At 38.3% G+C, this 27018-nt stretch overlaps 4 protein-coding genes across 7 annotated transcripts; 2 read left to right on the top strand and 2 right to left on the bottom strand.

Moving 5' to 3' along the window:
* Window positions 1–286: 286 nt before the first annotated feature.
* Window positions 287–8885, bottom strand: LOC126626058 (probable serine/threonine protein kinase IREH1). Of its 2 annotated transcripts, XM_050295245.1 has the most exons (17): window positions 7941–8882; window positions 7301–7365; window positions 7000–7182; window positions 5531–6907; window positions 4938–5110; window positions 4493–4730; window positions 3948–4040; window positions 3724–3864; window positions 3538–3630; window positions 2910–3114; window positions 2424–2509; window positions 2199–2284; window positions 1626–1677; window positions 1467–1523; window positions 1184–1357; window positions 991–1068; window positions 287–768 (listed from the first exon to the last, which is right to left on the bottom strand). In XM_050295245.1, the coding sequence occupies exons 1-17, from the start codon at window positions 8650–8652 to the stop codon at window positions 685–687; spliced, it is 3897 nt and encodes a 1298-aa protein (XP_050151202.1). In that variant the 5' UTR covers window positions 8653–8882; the 3' UTR covers window positions 287–684. The 2 variants fall into 2 exon arrangements, 1 of the variants encoding a protein (XP_050151202.1); XR_007624565.1 differs by lacking the exons at window positions 287–768; window positions 991–1068; window positions 1184–1357; window positions 1467–1523; window positions 1626–1677 and having other exon boundaries at window positions 2268–2284; window positions 2883–3114; window positions 7941–8885.
* Window positions 8886–13160: 4275 nt separating this feature from the next.
* LOC126626802 (protein TIFY 6B) lies at window positions 13161–17627 on the top strand. 2 transcript variants are annotated; one of them, XM_050296197.1, is made up of 8 exons: window positions 13161–13438; window positions 14903–15043; window positions 15384–15577; window positions 15743–16038; window positions 16160–16250; window positions 16334–16670; window positions 16809–16869; window positions 17177–17627. In XM_050296197.1, the coding sequence occupies exons 3-8, from the start codon at window positions 15404–15406 to the stop codon at window positions 17298–17300; spliced, it is 1083 nt and encodes a 360-aa protein (XP_050152154.1). In that variant the 5' UTR covers window positions 13161–13438; window positions 14903–15043; window positions 15384–15403; the 3' UTR covers window positions 17301–17627. The 2 variants fall into 2 exon arrangements, with proteins under 2 accessions (XP_050152154.1, XP_050152153.1); XM_050296196.1 differs by lacking the exon at window positions 14903–15043 and having other exon boundaries at window positions 13162–13438.
* Window positions 17628–18654: 1027 nt separating this feature from the next.
* LOC126626753 (TPR repeat-containing thioredoxin TDX) lies at window positions 18655–21816 on the top strand. Of its 2 annotated transcripts, none has more exons than XM_050296150.1 (10): window positions 18655–18860; window positions 18962–18995; window positions 19683–19832; window positions 19931–20018; window positions 20116–20196; window positions 20326–20390; window positions 20502–20642; window positions 20709–20822; window positions 21103–21133; window positions 21276–21816. In XM_050296150.1, exons 1-10 carry the CDS (start codon window positions 18751–18753, stop codon window positions 21608–21610), a joined length of 1149 nt encoding a protein of 382 aa, XP_050152107.1. In that variant the 5' UTR covers window positions 18655–18750; the 3' UTR covers window positions 21611–21816. The 2 variants fall into 2 exon arrangements, with proteins under 2 accessions (XP_050152107.1, XP_050152106.1); XM_050296149.1 differs by having other exon boundaries at window positions 19680–19832.
* A 96-nt stretch (window positions 21817–21912) lies between these two features.
* LOC126626754 (ABC transporter G family member STR-like) lies at window positions 21913–24700 on the bottom strand. Its single transcript, XM_050296151.1, has 4 exons — window positions 24347–24700; window positions 24057–24236; window positions 23704–23972; window positions 21913–23572 (listed from the first exon to the last, which is right to left on the bottom strand). Exons 1-4 carry the CDS (start codon window positions 24698–24700, stop codon window positions 21913–21915), a joined length of 2463 nt encoding a protein of 820 aa, XP_050152108.1.
* Between the last annotated feature and the right edge of the window lie 2318 nt (window positions 24701–27018).

Below are 27018 nucleotides of genomic sequence, written 5' to 3'. Positions count from 1 at the left end.
CACGCGAGCTGAGGGCTAAGGAGCTAGGAGCTAGTTAGATATAAGATTGAAGGTCAATTTGATTAAATTTTAAAAATACCCTTCGAACACCCACATCCAAGTTTCATAAAAATTACATATAGGGCACAAAAAAGTGGTACATGTCACGAAGACTAACGATTTTGAATTAGTGTTGGAAAGTTTTATGCTGCATTGCATGAGTTATAACTCGGAAACACCCATCGTATGTGTACCGTGTGAAGCAAGAAAGATTTTCGAAAATCGAGTAAAACAAGATACAAGGCAATTTGGAACAGAAACGGATGCGTTTTCACATTGCCATGGCGAAAACCAACTGACTGGTGACAAAAATACTCAAGCTCAACCAGCAGAGGGGATATGAATTAGGATACATCAAATTCCTCACGATACAAAAGACTACTCGACCGTAAAATCGCCTCCCCTGCGGCGGAGAAGTTACCTATAAGAGCAAAGAGCACATTCCGAACCAGTTTCGGCAGGTGCAGATTCATCACCCAAATTGCTCAACTGCACATACTATAAAAGAAAAAGAAAAAAACCGATCGGAGATCATATGTACAGGGTATACAAACACCGATGAGGTGTTTAGGCCCCAAAAAACAAGCCCAAATCATTTAACTGCTAGAACCCTAATCCCGGCTTTTGACAACCGGGAGCAACTTGCTACGTGCTGGGATTCAGTGACGGATCATCCTTGAAACCCTTTGAAAGCAGATCATAGTTGATTGATGCAAGCTGGGAGAGATTCTGGACCACGATCATAAGAAAATATAGTAAGATTATATATTAGGAAAAGGTGAAAATTATATTGAAATACGGCTCAACAACATTCACAGTGGAAATCTATCGAACATGGCATCAAACACGCTATTCATGAAGACAAACTCAAGATCAATTACAGTATAAGCACCTTGAGTGGTCATTTTAGAGATAATAAAAGAAACGACAGCCTTGTACGTAAAGAAATACCTTAAATGAGAAATTACTGAAAGAGTAATTGATAGAAGAGCCAGACTCGAACTCTGTCAGACCCCCACATTCATCACCCTGTCAATGAACGTTGCCCAAGATCATGTCAGTGCTGCGAATTATATGGATATACGGCAAATACAAAATATATTCACATAGTAGTTAAAAGCGCTTGTTTCTTGAACTAATGTACCACTTCCTCATGACGGTTGCTCAAGCAACTGCTGCTGCCACTTAGGCTATCAGAATCACTGGAATCATCCATGTCACTAGGTTGATATACATGTTCATCTGAAGGATTCCATGAGTAACGACTGGTGAAGTAACTGGTATCTAGTGCACTCTCTGAAGAGGGAACAAACGCAGCCTGCAAGAAATGGAAAAGTCATAAGGGAGTGGTGCGGTGGTGCCAACCTAACCGAAGATGAAAAATCTGTATCGACATGTTTATGATTTATGAATATGTTGCAGCGCACCTTTTGCCTGGCAAGTGTGTCCCAGTTGATGTCTTTAAAGAATGGATGCTGCTTCACCTGTATCACAAAGTTGCAATTCTATTAAGTTTATTGAAGAAGTTTGAAAGATCACGCACTAAAAATAATGAAAAAGAATAAAGAAACTAAACTAACAAATACCTCTGATGCTCCTCGAGCTCCAAGTCTTTGATTAGGATCTTCTGTCAATAACCTAGAAACTATTTGTATCAGCATCAACTAAACAAACATCACAACTACATACTATCACTCGACATCAGCATATATACATGTTTGAACATACTGAACCTTAAACAGGAACACAAATTCAGTCAAAATCTAAGATTTGTTTTACAGATTCATAGAACAATTTAACAAATTTGATACAAATTGGTATTCTACGTCTAGGCTTCTTAGCAAAATGAGAACAGAGTTTCTGCGAACTGAAACCATAAGTGATGGGTTCATAACTTTAAGCAAAAGTACGGAGAAGTTTAAGAATATTAAGACGAGTATCTCAAAACTAGACCAAAACAGAGCAACCAATTGGCTAATTGACAGGTTTTAATTCCAGTCCGATACATCCCTTGATCTCCACACAAACTGACAAATGATCAACTTCATGGAGATTCTAACTTCGACAGAAACAAATATTTCCTCCTAAGCAAAGCAATGACAAAATATATCTTTGAAAGCAATAACGTTGCATAAAAAGATTGTTAATGCTTCACTTACTGATCAATAAGATCTCGTGCTTCAGGACTCATCTCACCAACCCCAGGCCAAGGTATATTACGGTTGAGAATATTATCAAATATAGTCTACAAGCAAAAGAAGAAAATGATTAAAAGAAGCGATTTAGAACTCAAACAAACTATGGAATCACAAACAATTTTTGTTGTAAACAGAGTAAACACCAAGCCTATGTATTATAACATATTTTAGAGGCAACGTATTAACCTGAGGGTGCTCAGCATTGAAGGGTGGAATTCCAACAATCAATTCAAATAAAATGACACCAACAGACCACCAATCTGCAGTTGCACCTGTGGACGATAAAACAGCAGCAAGTTGTTAATCTTACAACGGTTAACTGATCAACCAATAAACAGAACAGAAAGCTATTTGGCAAAAACACTAGAGCACAATGGTTGCGCCCTTAAATACTTAAATAGTGATCAACCAAATAAGAGAACTGCTAGATGTGTGGGGAAAATCAGGGAAAACAAGAGCATTATGGTTGGTTGCCCTTAAACATTGTTTCAGCTTCCATGAAAGACTAAACTGTACCAATGAATAATGATGAAACCATTTTAGCCCATAGTTGAACATTACTGAATAATTAGTATTTCTTTCTTGATGTTGAAGCTTAACCTAAGGTTGGAGAGTTTTAAAACACAATAAAGGAAATAATAGCACCTTAAACTTAGAAAAGACTATACGAACCATGTCCTGTTCCCAAAAGTATCTCTGGTGCCAAATAGTCAGGTGTACCGACAGCAGAACGTTTCTTTCGGCTTTCTCGTTGATGCTCGGAGAGAGATAATTCGGGTTCATCTTCCCCTAGAAGGGATGTTCTACTAACTGCTGGACCAGATAAATCATCAGTGCTGTTGATGAGACCAACCTTCGAAAGCCCAAAGTCTGTCAACTGCTCAGATGAAACACAAAAGGTTAAAATTGGGTGGTGAAAGAAGTGACAACCATCTATAACTCCCAATTAACTGCTACATAAAAATGAATTCTTTCCAACCCCACAAGGCACAAACTACTGAAATTTTTATTTAAGAAAGAAATAGATTGAGAGCAATCTTCGGATGTGCCTACGTGAGTGCTAGTGCTCTATAATATAATGTGAAATAATTGAAATTTATACAAAGTGTTTCATTTATCTTGAACAAAAATATGCATCCAACTAAAGCTAAACCATGTTACCATCACGACCTCTAGTAGAGATGGATTTTCAAATTTCACTATCCTGCTTCAACTGAAAAACTCTAACGATAATATAACCACTATTATATTGACACTGAAACGCAACAAAACTAATAAAGATAAATCAGTACGTACGTACCTTAACATGGCCGTCATGAGCAATTAACAAATTGTCAGGCTTCAAATCACGATGAACCACACGAAGTGAATGTAAATATTCTAAAGCAAGCACCTGCAAAATCAAATATAGATAAACAGGACCTCAGATTATAAACTAGCAAAAAGTATGCAGCAAAATAGTTCTGAACAAGTTGCAAGCCCATACCACTTCTGCTATATATATACGAGCAACCTCCTCGTCCAAGCAGCCTAAATTCCTCAACAAAGAGTATAGATCTCCTCCATTCAAATACTCCATCACAAGATACAAGTTTTCACGACAAGTAAAAGAATAGAAGAAGCGAACCTGATACAGTTCAAATTTGTGTTAGAATGAAACTAAATGTTTCTCAAGGCAAGGTAAAACGCTTTACTAGAACACCTGCTCACCACAAAAGGATTGCGGACTGAAATCAAGATGTCACGTTCTGCTAATATACTTTCAACAGCATTCTTTCGGATCATATCAGCCTTTTTAAGAACCTGTTACAAATGATACAAAATAAGAATGAGCAAATCCTCTTCATGCTCAACTACAGGACAAAACCAAAACATTATTGTCTTTGTTTTAGGGGTGTTTGTGGAGATGGAAACACTAAATTTTATAGACTAGACAGGCTAGATGTCATCCAAATTAGCATCATTTTCATCAATTATGGTACTTACTACTTAGAAACCATTAAATTGATTATGCCAAAAGTTTCCACAGGGTCAAATTAAAAATAAAAACAAAGATAGAGATGAAGAAGCTATCCCAATAAATAAAAGCACACAGAAGACCGGCTATAACATGAATAAATCACCGAAAAAACTAAAACAGTAACAACTCAGTAATGTACAGAAAAGTATATCAAAGACAACAGTAAGCTTAAACAACTAAGGGTGACATGGAGTAATACAGTCAGCAAGAAATTACATGTCTAATTATGTGGTACCTTAATCGCAAAAAGATCCCCTGTTGTTCTCTTTTTAGCTAAGAAAACTCGTCCAAATGCCCCACGACTTATTGGTTTGATAATTTCAAAATCATCTATAGATGTTCGGTCCTTGGAAAAAGGTATAGGGCTTGTACGAACCACGTCATCTTCTAAAGGAGCTTCTTCATCAATTACGGTAGTTGCTAAATCAACCTTCTCATCATCCACTAACTCACAAAGCAGCAAATACTTCTCCCTAGAAAATCAACATTAGGATATTGTAAAATGGAACTTAAAAAAGGAACTGGGAAGGTTACACGTAGTTTTGATGATTACTCAATGAATTGTTTACTAATACATTTCAAGAGAAATGTAGATACCATAGTTCAAGGTATATTAATGAACACTTTAGTTGAAGGCTTCAAGCTTGTAAAAGCCAAGAAAAATAGCAATAAGTACCCACCGAATCAGCTTCTCAATGCGTGCCCCAAATGTGTCCACAGTAAGTGCATCAAACTTTCTGCGGTCTATAACAACTCTCAAGTCTTCAAGACAAGTAAGTAGATATGGCATGGAGCGATCATCATCCAAAGGTGTATTTGCTATGCACCGGGCAATATCAGAAAGTTCATTCATCTGTATCATTCAAATGGAGTTAGCTTTGATAGCATGAAAAATAAAACTTTGATACAAAGTTGGGTACCAGTAAGCACAGCACCAAGGCCAGCAAAACCCGTACTAAAATTAAATCAAATTCATGCTACTTTGAAAGTTTGAATAACATATATATTCCCACTTCAGCATGTGCAAACACTCATAACCTGGAGGTGGTGCACAGTAATTGAGGAAATAATTTTCATTTAATAAGAAAACTTAAGGACTTGGAGAGGACAGCAAGTTCTTTCCATTGCATTTTGAATTTGACAAAGATTATAGCTCATGTTGTAAATTGATATTCAAATGCCGTATAATTGCATCCCAAGCATCACAAGCATGTGCCTGGGCAACTCCCAGAGCAAAGAAGTATTTGTAAAATCAAACAGATTAATAAGATACCTGAGGTATATCGTCTTGCTCAGAAAAAGAAGCCTTGCCTGCGAGGAGCAAGTCAATCTGACTGCCACTTGGGGTCAATAGGGGAGACCTAGGAGTCATGCTGCCTGCAGATGATGTTGTCATTCCTTGATCTGACTTTGGGGCAAAACGAGTTCTACATGACATGGAAGGTAGACCTTTCAGGTCATCCATAAAAGATGAATTATCAGCTTCAGGAAAACAATCAAGCATGTCCTCTGAGCCTCTGTGGGACCAGTCACTAAGTTTTGGAGATAGAACCTCTGATTCTTCTGTCACGCTTGAACTAGATGCTTTCGCAATGTCTGGACTTCCTACACCATGCTGGATATCCTTTTGAGCAAAGGACTCCATCAGTTTTTCAAGGGTTTCAGAAATTATGACAAGACGTTCATTCACACTTATACCTTTCTTATCACATCGATCAGCAATTGCACAAATTCTTGAATGGTCTTCCACATTTGCAGTTGGAACCTCCTCCTCACAGATGCGACATATTATAGAACTATCATCAGATACATTTTGTTGATTTCCCCAACCCCAAGAAGGTTTGTGCTGGTGCTTGGAAGAACGTTCATGAGAACCCTTGCCAGAAGGCTCAGGAGGCTTAACAGAAGTAGGATCGATGTTAGAAGTCCCTCTCTTGTTGTCTGAACCTTTCAAATGTTCAACCTTAGAATCACTCTGCTCCTTAAATTCAGTAGCTTCTTTCATGTTTTTTGCAACCGGAGATGGGAATTTCTTCCATGATGTCATCCGGTCCCTACCAGCAGGAGACTCCAAATTCTTAGAGGGTTGATCAACAGGAGGTGCAAACAAATTTCCCGGTTGTATAACATGGTCTCTCTTCCATTCCAAGCCATGTTGCTCCTGACTGTAAAATTTCCTAGCTGAACCTGCTTTAGAGGCTTTTGCCACACTTAAATTCTTTGTATCCTTTGCCAAACTTGGAGGAATTCTTTTATCAGAGAAACGCAGAACTCTTGATTGGCGAAGCTGGAAAACCTGTTCATCCTCAGCCAATCCAGTTTCCTTATGGAATTGCAGCAACCTAGTACACCTTGTGAGTATGAAAAGCATTCGAGTGTGAAGCTGCTTCAGCACCCCCGGAGGAAGTTCTTGACGTCTATCATCCAATTCCTGAACTATGCCCTCACACTGAAGCCAAAACTCTCCAGATGATGTCATTGCACAACTTCGAGCCAAAACCAGCAAATCCTCAAGAGTTTCCTGCCACTCTGGATGATTATCTGCATCTTTTTCAAGAATTCCAACTAAATCTGCTGCAAATATAGCCAGGTCAGAGTTCACTTCTTCCTTTGCTTTGTCAAACTTTGCCCTAATCGCAACCAAGATTTCCTGCATATCAGAAGCAATATTCCAAGCAGGTAAAATTTCCTAGTTCAAATTTATCTACTAAAAACTGTGATATAAAAGGAAGACATACGTACCTCCAGGTTGTTCAAGCCTCGAGGCTTCCAAAATGGGAAGGGTCTTACGCCTTTTGAATTGAGTTCATGGGAAAAACTTTTTATATCAGCAGGAAACCTCTTTCTTGGTGCACTCGTTAAGCGGAGTATAGCTTGAAAACGAGGAGACTCGGACTCCTTAGGATTTTCACAATCATATGCAGTCTATTAAGGAAAAATATCAATTGCAAACACATTATGACAAGAAATAATAGAACAGGGAAACCGTCAGAAATAAGAAATAAATATGTGGAGACAATAAATAAAATAATTGTACCCGCACCTCTGGTGTACATACATCTGAACTTCTTAAGCCTCCAGAGTGACCCCAAGATGATATGTTTATCCCTGTTAAGGATGATGGAGGTATCAAAAGCCATTAGAGGGGAAACACAACAGGCATCCCACTCATCATAGAAAAATGAAAGTGTACAAAAATCCATTAATTTGTACAAAAGAGCAAAGGCGTTCTAGTATCAACTCATGAAGTTTGATTAAGTCACCACGCACAACCACACTTGTCGTCCATGTTTTCCTAAGCGTACACCAAGTGATGGGTGGAGTAACAACATTAAGCTAGATTCATGTAGCGGGGAAACCCACGTCAACCAGAGCCACGTCCACCCATCAGACCATTGCACACTCATCAGAAGATAAAGCTTTCATTGCTCTACAGATTATTCGAAATCGATGCCTTTTACAAATGTAGGAACAATTAATAGTTTTAGTTAGAGTCCAAGTTACTTTTGCGGTAATGCCTACAACCTACTGGAGTGATTTCAAAACCAAGTGACTCCTAAGTTCTATGCTCAAAACACGACCTAAAGGCTAAATCTTTAACCATAACCCAGTACTTACAGCATAAACTAAACTAGCACAACTTAAAAAAAATTCCTGCATTGCATAATTGCTCAAAATTGTACCAGCTTCTGCCGACGATTCCCCGTTGTGTAACCGCGATGGCGCCACCACGTTCGGGCTCTGGTCTCTCGAAGGCAAGCTACCAGTTGATGCAGCATCAGAATTGCTGCCATTATCACCCCAATTCCCACTTGCCACATTTTCATTGAACCCAATCCTAGTCTGACTCGCAGCCTCCTTCTTCTTCCCCCCACTGCCCGACCCTAAACGATCGCCGCCGACGCCCGGCCTAGACAAATTACTGGAGGCCAGCGCCGACCCTTTGTCGCCCCTATACCCGAAAAAGCTCTCCTGCGGTAACGGCCCCGATCTCGTCTTTATCCTATTCAACCCCAGCGACGACGCCAGAATGGGAGAAACCTCCGCCGCAGACTCCGCCGCCCCCGATGTGGAAGCAGACGACTTCTTGGGAGTCGCGCCAGTCGAGCTCGCGGACTTCGCCGGCGTCTTCAGCTGAGCTGGACTCTCTTTCCCCTTCACATCCTTCTTCTTTGACAAGTCTTTGACTAGACTCCGCCGACTGAAGCCGCCGCCTCCGCCGCCGGAACTGGTACTCGGGCCAGGCGAGTCGTCTTTGGACGCGGATTTGGGCTTCTTCTTATCGGATCCGATCGGGGAGTTGGAACCCAGAGATCGCGGACTATTATTGGAGCCATCGGGGCTGTTGGAGGAGTCGGACTTCTTGGAGGAGAAGAACCTGGCCTTGAACACCATTACCGTGTAGATATTTTTCTACGGCTTCCGAAATCGAAGCAGCCCTAGCATGGAAGCATGGAGATGCTTTCCAGAGAGAGAAAGGGGAGGAGAGAGAGAGAGAAGGTGGAGTTGGTTGGAAGTTCGGGAAATGGATGTGTCGATGGTTTGAATGTAGAGAGAGAAAGAAGAGGGTTGCAGAAGAAAGGGAGAAGAATGTGAGTCTTCGAGTCCAAGGGCGCGGATATAGCGCTCTCCGCGTCTGATCATTTTTCCCAAATCTTGATTTCCAACTTTATTAAAACAATTTTCTATGTTTGGAATTTATATTTCTAATTTAGTACCTTTATATATACGTTTGTGTTTTGAATGAACCACTTTTGTAACGTTACATGACGTTTATGTCAAAATATTTATTTTTGCCGTTGAGATCTTGAGTTTGAATTTCGGTTTATTATCGCTTATGTAAAATTTAAAAAATCGAATCTCTTATTATGTTTTAAATTAGTTTTCTCCAGACTATTGCTCGGGTTAAAAACAAAAGAAATCATATAAAAATTAAATGAAATATAACGTTTTAAGACTTTCTAGGAAATTTGTGAATGTACCCTTTTTAAGTTTTTTTTAGAGGGAATGTTATGTTACCATGTTTTGTAATATTTTTCTATAAGAGTAAATAACTTATAAAAGGTCACATGCATTAAAACTTGAATTGGAAGGGAAGGGAAAAAAATAATAAGTAGGGTGAAAGTCAAACCACATGAAGAAAATATATTTTTACACGTGTATAATGAATTAGTTCACCCTTCGTTTAAGAGATTCAAATTTAAAATCTCTTATTTATAATTTTAGTTAAATACCAATGTACCACATATTTTTTTTGAACAAACAGTATTATCTACACTAAAAGGAAGTGTTGGACTTAGTCTCACAATGAACGTGGACTTAGCCTCGCAATGAGTTAGAAATAATATGGTTCAAATTCGCCTTTTGTGTCTTTGGCGAAAATCAAATCTAAGACTCATCACTTACAAATGAAAATGAATATCACTGAACCGTAATACCAACTGTCCGCTATACCGCATTATTAAGGGGTCATTTTGTTACAAGTTGATAGTATGATTGGTATAATTTACGAGCGAATTCAAACCGGAGTAGAAGGGACGACTGATACCTCTAGCTTGCACAGAAGAAGTGATAGGGCAGTGATCCGTAAAGTAAACATTGACCCATTGAAGCTGGGCTGTCCCACTAGTTGGGCTTGTCTTGCTTGCAAGTTGCTTAACATTTGAGCCCATTTATCATCATAAGGCCCAACTCAAGGCCCGTCACACAATGGGGTGGGTAAAATTTGCCAATTTGTAATCCGGATTCTGGTAATGCCTCCTTCATTACGGATCGGGTGAATAGAGCTACATGGGCCATGACGTGGTCCAAACTACCAACTATTTATTTATTTATTTAAAAATAGTTTCGTTGGATTCTAAGGGAGGAGAAATTTTTTAGTGAATTGTTATTAGCATTTCAAAATTCTCATTTTCCACTCTAAACTTTCTATATTTAAAAAGAAAAATACAATGTGTTTGTATCATACTTGACCAATCCCGAAACTACTGAGCACCGATCAACGTTATACCGTCAGGGATCCAGAAGAGTTTTCCCTCCAACCAGGAGGCCAATCACAGCGCGACACGTGTCGACATCAGAAGCTAATCATACCGCGACACGTGTCAACATCAGAAATCAATCACAACACGACACGTATCAATGTCAGAATGAAACTAGAAACTCTCTTCTATAAATATATATCATTCTCTCACAATATTTCCTAATGTCATTTGTACTAAATCATTCACTAGTACTCACTAAAGGAGAGCTTGAACCTATATACTTGTGTAAACCCTTCACAATTAATGAGAACCCCTCTACTCCGTTGACGTAGCCAATCTGGGTGAACCACGTACATCTTGTGTTTGCTTCCCTGTCTCTATCCATTTACATACTTATCCACACTAGTGACGGAAGCAATCTAGGGAATGTCACAAACTTAACACTTTATGTTGTACCAAATTCCTCATTGATTTTGTGCATCAACACAATGTATAATGAGATTTTTGGAGTGCCTATAACATTTCCCATTTTTTATTGTGACCGGAACATGGGTGGTACATCATGTGTTTTTATATAAGTGAAAATTTTTATTTTTTAAGTTATTAACTTTTTAACACACATATTTCATCATTTGTATAGTAATACGTGATGTACTATTCCGTGTTCCAGTCACACTAAAAAATCTCTCATAAAAGAGGAAGAGGGTGAGAGAACATGAATTGAGATTCTCTTTAGGTCTTTGTGTCTGGAGCTGAGGACTTGAAAATTCAGGCTATTTAAGAGAGAGAAAGAGATATTAACTGTTTAAGAGCTTATTTTGTGTGAAGTAGACCAGTAAAATGTGTTAATTGAAATCACAAAATTTAAATAGTGTTCCGAATTTCCCGGTCCATCTATTTCAAACTCAGATTCAGAAAAAACCTCAATCCAGAGAACATAGAACCCAAGTGAGGAAGACCACCAACTATTTAATTTGGAAACATTTTTTTCTTCAGATGTAAAAATTATTTTTATTTTTATTTTTTGAAAGATAATGTAAAAGTTATTAAGTCCACAAACTTTTGGATGGTCAAAAGGCTAAAAAGAACGCCAATTATCTTATAAGCTAATTCTATTATCCTTAGACACAAGTTGCGTTGTAGTTGTATGATAATATTTTTTTCTCACTACTTAAGTGTGACAATGATGCTCAATCGCTAACTGTTTTGTTTATTATTATTGGATGAGATTAAATTTTGAGATTTATGTTCGAGATTGGTATAGTATTAGACACAAATCTCAAAATTTAAACTCATCCGATAGTAATAAATATGATAGTTTACATTACCACCACTTGAGTGTGATTAGCGAAAATGCAACAACATATAAAAAGCGTACCATCAATCCCTTTTTTCTTATTATTAACTATACTAAGTGACTTGTTAGAGTCGATAAAAAGCAGATATGCTACACTTTTACACCCGAGCATAAATTTTATATTGTGTACTTTTTTTTTTATAAAAATAAGAGTTGGTGAGAATTTTATCTTATGCAACCCCGTAACCAAAAAAAAAAAAAAAAAAAAGAACAAACGAAGCTTAGTATAACTATTTTGAAATGTCAATATCACCCTTTACAAACCAATTATGTTGGTTACACTTACATATATTATGCTCAAATGGATATTTTATGGGTATTGATATCCACACTTCTATTTTTACCTCTTAGTGTTAGTTTCTATCCTTTAATCTTCTTCAATTCATTTCAATTAAAGACCGAAAATTAAAAGAGTTTACAAAATGTAAAAATAATGTGTAAATAGCACCTCCAATTTTATAATGCTATACAAGGACAAATGCATTCCACAAGTCTATTTTACATACAATAATATAAGCATTTGGATTATTTTTATCTCATGCCATCCACATGCCCGCCTTCATGTGCACATTACACAATAGAATAATAAGTAGTAAATTATTTAATTTACAAAATGCGTCACACACTTCGTCATGTGTAGGACCACAAAAAAGGAATCGATTTTTCAGAGACAAAGACGCATATATATTTTTATCAAAAGTAATATCAGGGAAACAAAATATTTATACCAAATTTTATAAATTATATGACGTAATTGTAGATGATTGGAATTATTTCTAATTGTTAATTTAGCGTACTTATTTTATATTAGTAATCTATCATATAATTTGCAAATTTAGACTGAATAGTTGATTTATCTAGCTTTTTTTTTCTTCCAAATCTCCAATAAAAAATGCATGTATTGCTTAAATACTTATTGATTATTTATCTGAGTTGATGAATCTGATACACTGTGTAACATAAACATATTCCTTTGAAAAAAAATTTAAACTTAAATGCAAAAAGCCAAATAACGTAAACATAACTAAATTCATCTAAATTACAAAGTGTAACGTAAAAGATTTAACCATCTAAAGTCACAACACGTGACGGCTTTTGATTGCGCCTTCATGCTTAAATGCCGTCGTTTCACCAGGGTCAAAGAAAGCGTCGTTTCCCTCTTTATCCTCCTCAAAACGTCACCCACATGCCCACATGCAAAAACCCAACCGTACTAAAAACGACAACACTTCCAACAAAAATAAAAATCTAAAAAAATGAAATTACAGAAAATACTAAAAATTATATAAAATGGAATTTCCCGACACGTGTCCCGCCCAGCATCACTCCTCACTACTCAAACCAGCTGCGACGCATCAAAAGGCTGGAGTAGGGTGCCGCACGTGGGCTTCGACCGGCAACTCGAGATCTCCGATCGAGAACCAGCCGGTGGCCGGTCACCCCCACCCCACAAAAAAATACAATCTTTACAGATCCGACGGTCCAGATTCAACACGGTCACCCAATTGAAATGTGAGAGAAAGGGGAGCTACTGAGAAAGTGAGAATTGTTACTATATAGCTAGACCTCCTCATCCATGCGTACCCGTCTTACTCTCTATCCAAACAAGCAAGAATTTTGAGCTCTGCTTCTGAAAGTTCAGGCCTTTTTTCCTGCTGGGGTTCTAAAGAATTCAAGAAAGTAAACTTCTTTGTTGGTTTTGGTGGAATTTGGGTCTGAAATTTTTGTGGGTTTTTGAGCTGAAAGGTTGGAATAATGGAGAGGGATTTTCTGGGTCTGAGCTCAAACAGTGGTGGTGCGACTCTGAAGGAAGAACCCAATAAAGAAACCAAGAATTCAGGTTTGCTTTCAAGTCTTTTTTATTAGTTATTAATCGTATTTTATGGAGTTTGATTTTCTTGTGGATGAATTTCTCTGTTTGTAATTAGTATTTTGAGCTTGTGTTGAATCTTTTTGGTTGCATGTGGAGCTTGGCACCTCAGTTAAGTCTAATTTGCAGTTTAGTTTCTTAATCCCATTTTCCTGATCAAAAGCATCCACCTTGCTGACTGAGTAAAGATACGTTTTGTTTTCGACACAAGCGTTATTTTGGGGGGAGGGGGATTTGATTTTTTGAACTCATGACCTCGGATGCATAGGTAAACGCTCTTAATTACTTGAGCTACAAGTCTGTCGCAGTAAAGATAAATATCGATTCAACTCAATTACAATGTTTTTATAGATTTAAGGTTGGTTTGTGCATGCATACTGTGGAGAGTGAATCAACATAAGGGAAATGAGGGACCTTGCATGTGGCTGTAAGTAGCTGGATTACTCTCCATATTTACCGATTGGTTTTATGGTAGAACCTCAACTTTATTCATGTATCAGAAGAGGTTGTCCCATATGTGAAGCCTAATGGCCACACGTGCTCCAGTCATCCAATTTGTGTTGTCCACAAGTTAGGCTTGAAAATTTGCCACACGTGAGAGGGCATGTTGAGAGCTTGCATGTGCTTATGAGTAGTTAGGCTACTCCTCATATTGCCAATTCGTTTTATGGTGGAACTTTAACTTTCTTCACGTACAACATACTTCAGCTTAGTAAAGTTGGCCAGAGTATTATGCTCTTCCCTATGCACCCAAGTTTGAATGCCCCTCTCCGTAGCTTAATTAATTTAGTGTAGAATATTGCTTGTATAACAAAAAATAAAAAAGGATTTATACGTAAATTGGTAAATTGGGGTTGCTGAATGTAACTTTGTTTACTTGTGAGTCAGTCAGTCAATCTTATAGAAACGTTTGGGTTTGCTTGCTGGTGACTTGGTTACAAGAACACGGTGTAGTTGTCTTAGTTTTACACTCCCCGCTAACTTAATATAATGTGCCTTTTGTTTTCTTCCATATTTTAGTCTGTTGGGTGAGGCAGGATAATTTTATTCTTCCACTAACGTGTGTATGAGATGTCATGGATTAAAGCAACGTGTCACGTTTGCTTTCATATTTAAAGAATTTCTGCATTGATCAAGGCTGGCAGGTAGTACAACATTTGTATTAAAAAACCTTATGCAAATGTGAAACATATATATTAAGTTTATGATTGATGAATTTTATAAGGCAATGTATTTGAATAATTCCTTTTGATAACATGGAACTTGTGGTCTTCTGAATTTTATATATATTGTTCTTGAATCTGCTCTTGTGAATAGATTCTGCCTCTCTGGATCGTACCAAGAATTATAATAAAATACGTATTAAATATACATACGCGATATAAAGTATACTCATAATAATAATACTTTATAGTGTATGGCTTCTTATCACAGAGTGTGCTCCGCAAATGTTCCAAAAGGAGGATTATAAAATATTGCAGGAGTTTGCTAGATCTTTGAGGTCTTTTGTAGGAGCTTGCTAATTCTTTATGGTCATTGGTCGTTTTCTGCATCCTCATGTATTTAGAAAATAACGTAAGTTAACATTTCGCGCATTACATATGGCTGTATTCATATTATCGTTTATGGTAATCTCTTTGCTTAAAGATTCGTTGTGTTGAAAATTTGTTCATCTCAGTTAGACAGCTGTGATGAACACACTTGTTGAGATTTGTTTTTGCACTCTCAGACATAAATTACTGTAACTACATTCCAAGGAAAACATGTTTTTTGTTGGCATCTATTTGCAGAGCCGTATAACCTCAAACTTCCCATATTGCTTATTTGTGAGGTACTCTAAGCGATCATCAGCACGGTGAAGGAATTCATTTGTTCAAACTATTAGCCCGACACTCCATTTTTATTGATTTTGCAGCGGTGCCAAGAAGTTCAGGGATGCTGTGGTCGTTTTCAAACAAGGTTTCTGCACCTCCGCAATTCCTGTCTTTCAAGGCTCCCCAGGAAGATGGGCCAAGAAAAACTGCTCATGATAATTCATCTGTATTTATGACTATATCAACTGCTGATGCTTTTCACTCCAGCCAGAAGTCGTTCTCTGGTGGGATTCAGGTATTTCTTCTCTTACTCTCTGAATCTTTTTCAACATCGCCTCGGGTATTTAGGATTTGGGAACATTCTTACTTATTGGTTTACTGAAGAAGCACAAGTGAAGTTTGAATCGTTGTTTATTTAAAGTTGCTTTAATGTAGGCTCATTTTTGCACAAATTTTGTAGAAAAATTTCGTTTTTGATAAGCAAGCTGGAAACCACTGTGCAACGACAGTATATCCTATGCCTCAATTTGATGCACGTTCAGTTCATCAATCACAAGATGTAAAGATATACCCAGTAGTTAGCCAACACAACCAAAGGATTCCGATTACTTTGAGTTCTCCAGTTCTCCAGTCCCAAGCTCCTGTTGGGCATACCGGTTCTACCATAAAACTGCAACCACTTGGAGGAGTTCCGGTTCTGGCCCCTGTATCTGCTCTTCCTTCTACAACCTCCGTAGTTGGTACCACTGATCTCAGGTACTTTAACACAGATCATATTTAGACCACATTTCTGCTTGTAAGCAAATGCAATTGTACAACGTATATTGAATCATAACTAGTTGGAAATTCTAGATGCTAAGTTGAATTACTTTTGCAGGAATGCATCCAATTCTTCTGGGGCACCTGCTCAGTTAACCATCTTTTATGCTGGTTCTGTGAACGTTTATAATGATATATCTTCAGAGAAGGTATTGTATATTTAAATATTTGATTCTTAAGTTTGCACATAAATTAGGTTCTTTGTTTTTAATCTCTTTATTTCTCTATTTAGGCCCAGGCTATTATGTTGCTGGCTGGAAATGGATCATCTCCAACTCATTGTAAGGCAACATCCGTAACTCAAGTGCATGCACCAATACCTAGGCCTTCACTAGGAGGCGACTGTTTTTTCAGGAACCAGTCCCATATTACATCTTCAGTCTCTGCACTTCCAAGTCCTCTTTCTGAAACTTCATACGCGAGTTCTAACTCTGGAGGAGCATTTAATAGCACCAATGAAATAGCTATAGTGAAACCAGTAGGAACTTCAGCATCTCCTGTTGACCGCTCAGAGCCTTCTACAGTAGTCAGTTCAGTGGGATCGCCTGTGACGAATCTGATTCCTGCAGGTATAATTTGTGTGTTTTCTTGTGTGTATGCTAGTGTTACTGTTATACTTTGTGATAAACAATGTCTTCTGTTCCTGTTTTTTCATTGAATTTGTTAATATATGAGCTTGAATAACATCTCTGTTCCCGTGTTTGCAGTACCTGTGCCTCAATCACGTAAAGCATCCTTGGCCCGGTTTTTTGAGAAGCGCAAGGAGAGGTAAATTTCAACGGTTACCTTTCCCCTCTAGTACATGCTTACATTAACTTATACAGAAACAAATTTGTAGAACAAAGCAAAAAGTCCCACATCGGCCATCTCACAAAACAAATCACAACTTATATCAAATGGTTCCGCTTCTATTGCATCGAGGCCTTTTGCATAAAAACCTACACGTATGGATTGAAGTTAATTGCCTTAGACGTGAATGTGATACAATCACTAACTCTTTGCTTATCGATTCTTTTATCGCACCTAGACTTGAGTACCAAGTTTTATCAACTGACACAGAACGTTGTGTGTTTAGGATGATGAGCACGGTGCCATACAGTGTCAGTAAAAAATCTCCAGACTGCAGCACTCCCGGATCGGAAGGTGTGAGTTTCTCGCTCAACTCTTCGAGTTCTTGTCCTCCCCAGTCTATAAATTAGCGCTTACGGCGGTGGGGTGCAGTCGAAATGGGAAGAAACAACAAAAGCTTCCTACTGCTTCGGAGATGTTGGCATAGATCATTGTTTTAACAGTTGCTTGTGTGCTGGTAGTTGTAAGATCAATTTTTTGACCTAAAGGATTAGATAATATAGATGTATGGTTAAAGTTTTATGTTTTTTACTTTTCACTATGCTGTAAAAATGTATTGTTTTACCTTCCTGCATCGTAAGGGCAAATTCTAGAGGCCATGTTTTTGTATTGATATGTTTATGTTGTACAATTTGACATGAATGGAATGAAAGCAAATAGATTTTGCCTTCTGAGAATGCAAATTACAATCATAGGATAAATGAATGTATTTGACTTGTAATTCAAGCGGTTAGAAGTTACTTCGACACCTGAGGTCTTATGTTCGGCTCTCTTTGTCTCAGTGTTTTTTTTTATCGAAGTGAAAATTAAAAGTTATGGCAATTAGCACAAAAAAGAAAGAAAAATGCAATGATTACATGACATAATTGACAAACTTGTTGGGATTAAGTTTTAAACACTCAAACAAAAGTAGCTTACGTGAAACAAGTCAGTTGATCAGAGTAATGTACTAGTGTACATGTCCCCTTGCACTTGAGCCAATCTTAAATTTCGAAAGTGGTTTCCGCATGCCTTCTTGTCTCCTCCAACTCTTTTTTTTTTTTTTTAAATACTTGGCTACTTAAGAATAAGTAGGAAGACGTATTCAAAACTCTTCGTGTTCGAATCACATAGCTTTATATTATGATTAGAACTGTTCATATTATGAGTCCTATGTAAAGATCATCTTTGGAAAAAAAATAAACTAAAACTAAAGTCGTTTAGTCAATTTATTGTAGCAAATACAGAGACGATTCATAATGTTTTTATCAATTTCATTCATCTGATTTTATACAGTTCGATAACCAAAAGACCTTAGTTTTAATTGATTTTTTTCAAAAATGGTATTTGTCAAATGATTTATAATATGAACGATTCCATTTGTAGAGTAGTAACGTATTATTCTATTTTTTTATTTTTTTGTTATTGCACTTACTTTTGGATCTTGCCCTAAAAAAAGCACTTGAACAAATGCCGAGAAGGGCCGAAACGCGGTAAAAATTGGAGGGTTGAGTAACGGCAGCAAAGTCCATCGCTACTAACACGGTGCGTTCTCACCGAATCACAATTAAAAAAAGAAAACCGATGAAAAATATTTAATAATTTTGAATTTAAGTGATAAGAGAAAAATAAATAATAAAATAAATAATAATAAATTTGACATTTTAATGTAAAAATATAATTTTCCGTAAAATTGAACGATACCGTTGCTTCCCTTTAAAATATTCCTTCCACAAGCTTCAAGTGCTTTTGGCTTTGGACTTTTCTTGGAAGTGATTCGGCTGATTCGCGACAGAGAGAGACACGGAAAGAGAGAGAACAATGGATGCTGCAAAGGTAGGAGAGCTGAAGGAGTTCATCAGCGAGTGCAAGTCAAACCCTTCAATTATTCACACCCCTTCTCTCGCCTTCTTCAAGTCCTATCTCCAAAGGTATCAACTTTGCTATCTTTGTATACGATTGTATATATTGATTGTATATGTGATTGGAATCTAATTCTTTGTTTTTGGCATGTGGGTTTATTTGTTTGCAGCCTCGGCGCTCGGATTCCGCCGGTTCCGGAAATGGTGAGAGCTCTTATTTCTTCACAGTAAAGCTTCAATCTTTGTGCAAATTTTAGTTTTTTGTACTTTGTATTCATGTATCACATGTTTATATGCATATTGGAGTTGTGGACTTGCGTAATTATCGTTTTGGGAATGCTGTGCTTCTGATCAGTCAAGATTCCAACTTTTCCTCGATTTGAAATTGTCTAGGAAATTTTCACTTTCTCAGAATTTCAAATTTCAGTAGGTTTTGTAAGTGGCAGGAGTTTCGGATTTCCCCATGTTGTTTTATAACAGTTTGGCACAGTCACGCGCACAAGCACAAGCACGCATGAGTAAACTTCCTAAGTACTTTGGTTGCATCGTGTTGTGGTTCGAGGATTTCTATTATGACCATGAGAAACCATGGATGTTTAAAGCCGTTGGGTTGCTAAGATTTGAATGAAAGCAATAGTGATTGGCAATTCAATGGCTCCGAACATCCATACTCTTGCTCACTTTTTTCATGCATATAGGAGAATTTCTTGTTGTGGTCCTCTTCAATGTTATTTATTTCCATGAATTATACCGGACAAAGAAATAACAGGATTACCCATAATGCTACGTTGACAAATTCCCAAAAACTTTGAGCATTCTTTTTATTGTTTGTGTTTGTGTGGTTGTATTATATTTTTCTTGATATTTTTGTTGTGTTGGTTCTGGTAGCAGGATAAAGATGACGGTGACATGTCAGACACGAAACAACATTTTGATGTCAAACGTGAACCATCTGGGGATAATGACGATCACATTGTTGAATCTGATATCGAGTTGGATGTTACTGATGTTGTGGAGCCTGATAACGATCCTCCACAGAAGGTAAGGGTTATAACACCCTCACCTGTTATGCTCAATTTTTAACCTCTCTAAATGATCCTTCCTTTAAAAGTTGTAATGGGTCTATTTTTCATGTCCAGATGGGAGATCCGTCAATTGAAGTTACAGAAGAAGTGCAGGATGCTGCACAAATAGAAAAATCAAAAGCTATTGATGCTATCTCTGAAGGCATGGCATCTGCTTGTTGTGAATCTTTAATTAGCATTTTAGTTGACATTTCTCGGCTTGTTTCACTGTCTTTTAATTGGTTGTTTATCCTTTTCAGGTAAGCTGGACGAAGCCATAGATCATATAACAGAAGCCATAGTGTTGAACCCAGCTTCAGCTATACTAAAAGCAACCAGAGGTAAATTAATTACTATTTTTTCTAAATTCAATTTTTGCTTTTATTTAGTTGTGCTTACATTTTTTCATGTTTTGGTCGCCTTTTTTCATATGTATCGTTCCCTTATAAATCTCGTATCCTTGCTTTCAGCTAGTTTCTTTGTCAAACTGAATAAACCAAATGCGGCAATTCGTGATGCTAATGCAGCTTTAGAGGTTGGTTGATGACCCTCACTGTACTCGTTCTTGTATCCACTGCACAAGAAGTTTGAATTTTTTACAGTAGTGAATATTGACAAGTGATCTCTATGTATATGCTTTTTCCAGATTAACCCCGACTCTGCAAAAGGATATAAAATAAGAGGAATGGCTAGGGCCATGTTGGGTCAATGGGAAGAGGCAGCAAGTGATCTGCATGTAGCATCAAAGTTAGATCATGATGAGGAGATTGGTTCGGTGCTTAAAAAGGTGACTTTCCTCATTCTAGAAGAAGTTAAATGATACTGTTCATTAACAATTTCATTTTTATTTCAGGTTGAACCTAATGTTCACAAAATTGAAGAGCATCGCAGAAAGTATGAACGCTTGCGTAAAGAAAGGGAGTCAAAAAGAGCTGAACAGGAGAGAAAGCGGCGAGCTGAAGCTCGAGTGAGTATTGTACTAGAGTTAATAATGCTTTTGTTAAGAAAATCACATCGTTTTTGGTAGATGTGGCGGTATTTGTTTGCTCATTCATTCATTTTATGCATTGTAAGGCCTTGTGGAGGCAGTAGTCATTTTCCCTTAATTCCTTGTGCCACTAAATAATGACCTCATATAAGGGACAGATATGGCTGACCCCATGATTTGAGACAAAGACAAAGACGATGGCAAAATGATAGAGAACCTTCATACGAAACTAAACTACAATTCTTTCAATTTCATGCAGGAACAGGATGCGTCGTCTGCTCTTAAGGATGGTATGACATTTGGTTTGTTTTATTCGTATGCCATTTTGTATTAAAAAAATGCCGGTATTTTAAAGGTTCATGTCGACTTCATAACACCATTTGCAAGATATCATCTATTTAATTTCGATTCTATCATTTTTGGTTTTGACAGGAGAAGTCATTGGTATACACTCAGCCAGAGAATTAGAGACAAAGTTGAATGCTGCTTCAAAGACATCACGCCTTGCAATCCTCTACTTCACAGCAACATGGTGTGGTCCTTGCCGCTTCATATCTCCTTTGTATACAAGCTTAGCTGGAAAGTACAAAAAAGTCGTTTTTTTGAAAGTTGACATCGATGAGGCAAGAGATGTGGCGGCAAACTGGAATATCAGCAGTGTTCCGGCCTTTTTCTTTGTGAAAAATGGTAAGGAGGTTGACAAGATGGTGGGGGCAGACAAAACTGCACTAGAAAGGAAGATTGCACAACATGCAGGCTCAACCTGAGCAAATCCTGGTGCGATGCTCTTGGCCTTTGTAATGGTACTTTCTTAAGTCGTAAACTGAAAGAGGTTTCCATCTGGGAACTGGAAATAAAACGTGTCGTAAAATTACTAATTTATGTGTGTGTACTGGAAATAAAATGTTACTTTCTCGCCCAGTCGGATCTTTTACTGGAGATTACCAATATGAAATGATCTGTATTTCCTTTATGTATGTGTCCAGACATGGTCAAGAATCGAAATGTAAGCGTTATTGTTTATCTATGAACAAGTACCGGCTATCGTCTACCGGAATACAAAGAGTCTTCATTTTCTCTGGTTCTTGGAGTAGAATCTGAGGACCATGTAGAATAAGATCCGGTAGAGAACACCCCAAGCTAGCAAGATTAAGACATTGTACCAGATGTTATCTCTGTTGATATCCATCGTGGAGAGTACGTCTTGTCCGATGATCGCACAGTTCTTATCCACTAATGGGGATGTTAAGTGCAGGTTACTGATCTTCAAATCTCCTAGAGGTCCGGGGGAAAGATCTGCCGGCGTTCCATGGTAGCAACGTATTCCTTTGAATTCATTTGATAGCATTGCCTCAAATGGGTACTTGATTGCAGAGATGTAATGCACCCACCTCCAGTATTCCGGTATCTTCGAGCGCTTCAAGAAAAAGCCGCAAGTCAGAAAGAAAAGAGCTGTGGTAGCTATCACAACAGCATACCCTGTGATGTAGCTCGGCACAAGGGCGCTCACAAGCATCACGTAAGCGTTGGTGGTGATGAGTGAGGCATAGAGGATGATCCAGAAGTTGAAAACATTGCTTTTGAGGCGAAGAATGTATTTGGTAATGGCAGCAAATGTGTAACCTTGGATGGCAAAGAATGGGAGATAAACAATGAGGGAAGAGATGACGTAGGAAGAAGCACGATAAGCATTGTGAGAAGTTTCCCTGATGAAAATGAACCTTTCTTGGATGAAAGTCGGGACAGCGTCATTGGACGAAAAGAAAACCAGGCAGACTGCAAAGATGTAGAAGTTGAGAAGACGGTTTATGTCTGTGAAAGTATCACCACCCAAGTTTCGGAAAAGGGAAGACAGAATTAGTGCCATGACTGCCAACACAATCTCACGCGAGAGGAAGAGTTCAGGAGTGCGAATCACATTGAGCGCTGTGCGCCACGAGAGGACTGCAACCTCACGGAGCCACGGGTTTGCAAATTTAGGCCCGAGGTCAGGCTCATCAAGCTCGTCTTCTATTTCAAATTCTTCGTAAGAAGGTGCATTGGAGGAGTCAATGGAAGGGCTGAAGAGTGCAGGGGTCTTAGTACTACCGCGTCTTGGTGGCTGCAGTATGAGTTGAGGTGTTGGATACTGATTTGAAACTTGATTCTTCATACCCGAGACTCTGAGTGGCGTCAGTCCAGGTGTCTTTCCTGGAGTTCTAACTGGAGTCCATGATGGTGGGCGGCGAGGGGTTCCTTTGACTCCATGGTATATCCAGACAGGGAAGTCCTTGTAGAACTGCGATGCTAGACGAGGGTTATACACACCACTGCTCCGATGATGCTTTGGTGTCATATGAACTGATTTCCTTTCGAGGGAGTTGTCGAAATCCTCAACGTCCTCATCAGCATCCTCGTAATCAAACCGACCAGATTGGCCTGGTCCAGGTGTCCTGTTTCCCACGGAATAGGCTTGACTACGGAGGCTGATTGCGTGCTTGGATGCAGGGGTCTTATTGTAAGGAGTTCTCCTTGGTGTTTTTAAAACTGGGGTTCTGGCCACCTGATCAGGTTTGATCCCGTCACGTTGGTACATCACCAACGGGTCTAGTCCCACAGTTGATTCATCATATTCCTTAATCACGTCCAGGAGATACTCGAGGCCATTCTCGCCATCCGGAACTGGCCTTCCAAATCCAGAAAGGTGAGCAGACAGACCGTGCGGGCTTCCCAAATATACGAGTCTTCCTCTGCAACCATATTATTAGATAGCTTAGTTAACAAGCATCATGCATGTCAAATTATAAGTCTCTGTTTGCAACCCTTAAATCCTTAATTGACCGAGAGGCCTATGATTCTGAACATTTGAGCAAAATTTTACCTTGCAAGGATTGTCATGCGGTCCAAGAGCATTTGAATACGATATGAAGGTTGATGTATGGTCATCATCACGATGCTACCACCTCGAGCAATCTCCTTTACCTTCTCCACGACACTGAAAGCGCTTGTGGAGTCAAGACCAGAAGTTGGTTCATCAAGAAACAGCAGTGAAGGTTTGTGGATGATGTCAATTCCAATTGACACCCTCCGCCTTTCTCCTCCCGACACTCCTCTCCTCCCTTCATCTCCGATGTAAGTATGTGTTGCACTCTGCACATATAACCTCATCAGAATCAAGATATATAATTTGTGCAGTAAGTTCACACACGTGTGCTATAGAGACTTGGAATTTACCTGCAAGCCGAGTTGTTCAAGGAGTTCATAGACTCTCCTTCTCTTTTCATTCCTCGAAATGGAGGGAGGAAGCCTAACCTCAGCTGCAAACATGAACGTCTCGAAAACAGTCAGCATAGGAAAGAGCTGGTCGTCCTGCATCACGTAAGACGACACCATCTTCATGTAGCTTGTAGTAACCTGAAAATATGAATCAACTTTATATATGCAATCTTTGTCTTTTAGTTTCCGAAAAATATAAGAAAGACTGGACGTCCTGCACAGAGAAAAACTTAATATAGATCTCTAACCGTTCTTCCATCAATTCTAACAGAGCCTTCCAAACTCCCTTGTGCAATCCGTCCTGCCAAGGCATCAAGAAATGTGGATTTCCCAGCACCACTAGGTCCCAAGATGGCCATGATCTCACCCCTCACTGCCTGGCCAGAGATGTCATTGAGAAGATACGCTTCTTTTTCGATCCAAACCCCGTCTTTTTTCAGCTTCTTCATTACACTATACGAAAGGTTATTGAACTCAAGTCCATGGCCCGGAATCATCTTCAGGCGTCGAGGAGGGCCAGAGACTTTCGTAGCAACTGATTTGTCCATGTCCAACAGACTCTCGAGGCTTCTGTTGGCGTTATTCCGCCCCATCTTCGCCATTTTCAACCGATGATGCTCAGTTCGAGCCCTTCTTTTTGGCTCAAGCCTCAAGAAGTTTTTGAGGACTGAGGATTGAAGTGTGAAATGGTATAAAAGAAGGGAGAGGGCGGTGAAATGTGGACAAAAGGTGACGGTAAAAATCAAACTAACTTTAGTGTTTGAAGCTTGTGAGCAATCAGACGGCAAGAATTATGGGAATCTGTTTTACGCATGTACCAGTCGCCTTCGATTCTCCTTTGGTTTGTCAGTAAATAGCTTCGATATTTCCGGATGATGTTCTGTTCTTGTTTCATTTGTGCACATGAGACAACTTCCTCTTCACTGGCGATTTGAAGAATACTTGATGGCAGAATTCATGTTTTCCAAACCTGTCGTTTTTGTTTTAGAGTAAACGAAAACATAGTTTTGCGGACCCCAGACTTAGTCAAGCTGGTTAGAGCAGAGAACAAGTGTTCACGCCCCATGCACCTAAGTCTGAACCGCCCTCAGTGTAGTTTAGACTAGATTATACGATGTCGGTTGAATAAAAAAAGAAAAACGAAACTCATAGTTTGATGGCAGATTTCCAATCCTGTCATTGTTAAACGAAAACACAGTTTGATCCTGCCAAACTCAATAACCCAATTTCAGCTTGTTTGTTCTAATGTGATTTGTAACATGATTAAGGGGCTCATTTCAAAAGTGCTTTCGGATAACCAGAAGGGCTTTTAGTGACATTTGAAAGAAAAAAGTTAAAAAGAGTTTTATGGGTTATGGAAGCACTTGAATTTTACTTGGCAATTTGTTTTGCTTGTAGCAAAAGCGCTTATAAGCAGAAGTGTAGAGTTAACAGACCATTCATCTAAGTGCTAGCCCTACACGGTTATGTTATTCCCGAATGGACTTTGATTACTTTGATTTTACATCTATAATATTATTGATGCACGCATAAGCGACTGTTTTTTATTTGATGCAGTCGTTGTCTCATAGCTTTGGGTTGGTGGGTTTTCTTAGAACAACAGAGGGATTTGTCAAAAAACGTCTACATATTATGCATGTAGACAGCACTCACAGCACAGGAATTTGTTGGCAATGGCTCCAAAGTTGGGGAATGTCAAGGAAAGGTTGAAAGGTTGGGTGTAAAACTGAAAACATGCAAGTAAATTGGCAACGGGAATGTTACCGACCTTCTCATTCAGATTTCTTTGTTCTCTCTTATTAATCCGCCTTATTTTGCAATACTGCACGATAATTGAAACTGTTTGTTTTCTAGTTCACTTTTTAAGGACTAACTCTACAAAAAAATCAACTAAAATAAAAATGTTTAATCGTTCTATTAATGTTGTCAAACTTTTTGTGTTAACAAAATGACATGGTTTGTTTATTTATTGGATAATTGTTTGATGACTAAAGATTTCAGATTTGATTGATTTTTGACATAGTTGATTTTTAAAAGCTAACTTAGAAAATAGACGGTTTAGATCATCATACAACATTATAAGATAAGAAGAAAAGTCAAAAAAGTAAAACAAGAAAAGTTAAATGAGAATGTTGCTAGTCGAGAAAAAAGTTAAAAGGGTTGGCTCTTGCAATCAACCACCTGCGTTATCAATAATTCTTGAACTCTGCTGGCATTAATGTGGAGACAAAAACAGATACTTCATATTTCTTGGAGAATGTTTTGTTTAATGTTCCAAAGTTTTTGCCTTGTTTTCTTCAGTTTTGGCTCCCAAATTATTAAGATAAGTTTGAAGCTCTCATGATATAATTCAGAAGTTTGAAGCAGAACTTCCATTCCGATCACGTTGAGTTGAGGCATGCAAAAGCACTCTCGGTATTGGCACGGTTCAAGCTTACCCTTGTGTCGATTCATGATTCGACTCCATGGTTTGCTTGAGCCGTGCCAATATCCAGGCGCTCCAAACTCAAACTTCTTATACAAACACTCATCTTCAACTGCAAAGCACGCTAACACTATATCAATTACGAGTTTATAGTAGCCTTCAAGTGATTAGTGATAATCAGTTAGCAAGTTAATGCAATGTCAAACATTTACTTCAACTTACTTCACAACGTATGTAATCTCGTTATTCTGTTCATTTTCTAAATATTGCATATATATTCAATTTCCTCCAATATTTATTACAAGACCTTGATCTAAAATCTGATGAGGGGGTTAGTCTAACTTATAGCATTGTCTCAACTAGTTACACAAGTAAGGGTGTTCAGGCAGCTCTCTCACTTCCTTTCACCTTCCTGCATGAATTTCGCATTATCAACTGTCTATCTTTTTAGATTGATTGTCGAAAAAATGTTCTATACACTAAGATATCTGGCTG

The sequence above is a fragment of the Malus sylvestris genome, chromosome 6 (assembly GCF_916048215.2).
Source record: "Malus sylvestris chromosome 6, drMalSylv7.2, whole genome shotgun sequence".
NCBI lineage: Eukaryota > Viridiplantae > Streptophyta > Magnoliopsida > Rosales > Rosaceae > Malus > Malus sylvestris.
Note: the sequence above shows the minus strand (reverse complement) of the source record. Positions and strands in the feature narration are given on the sequence as shown.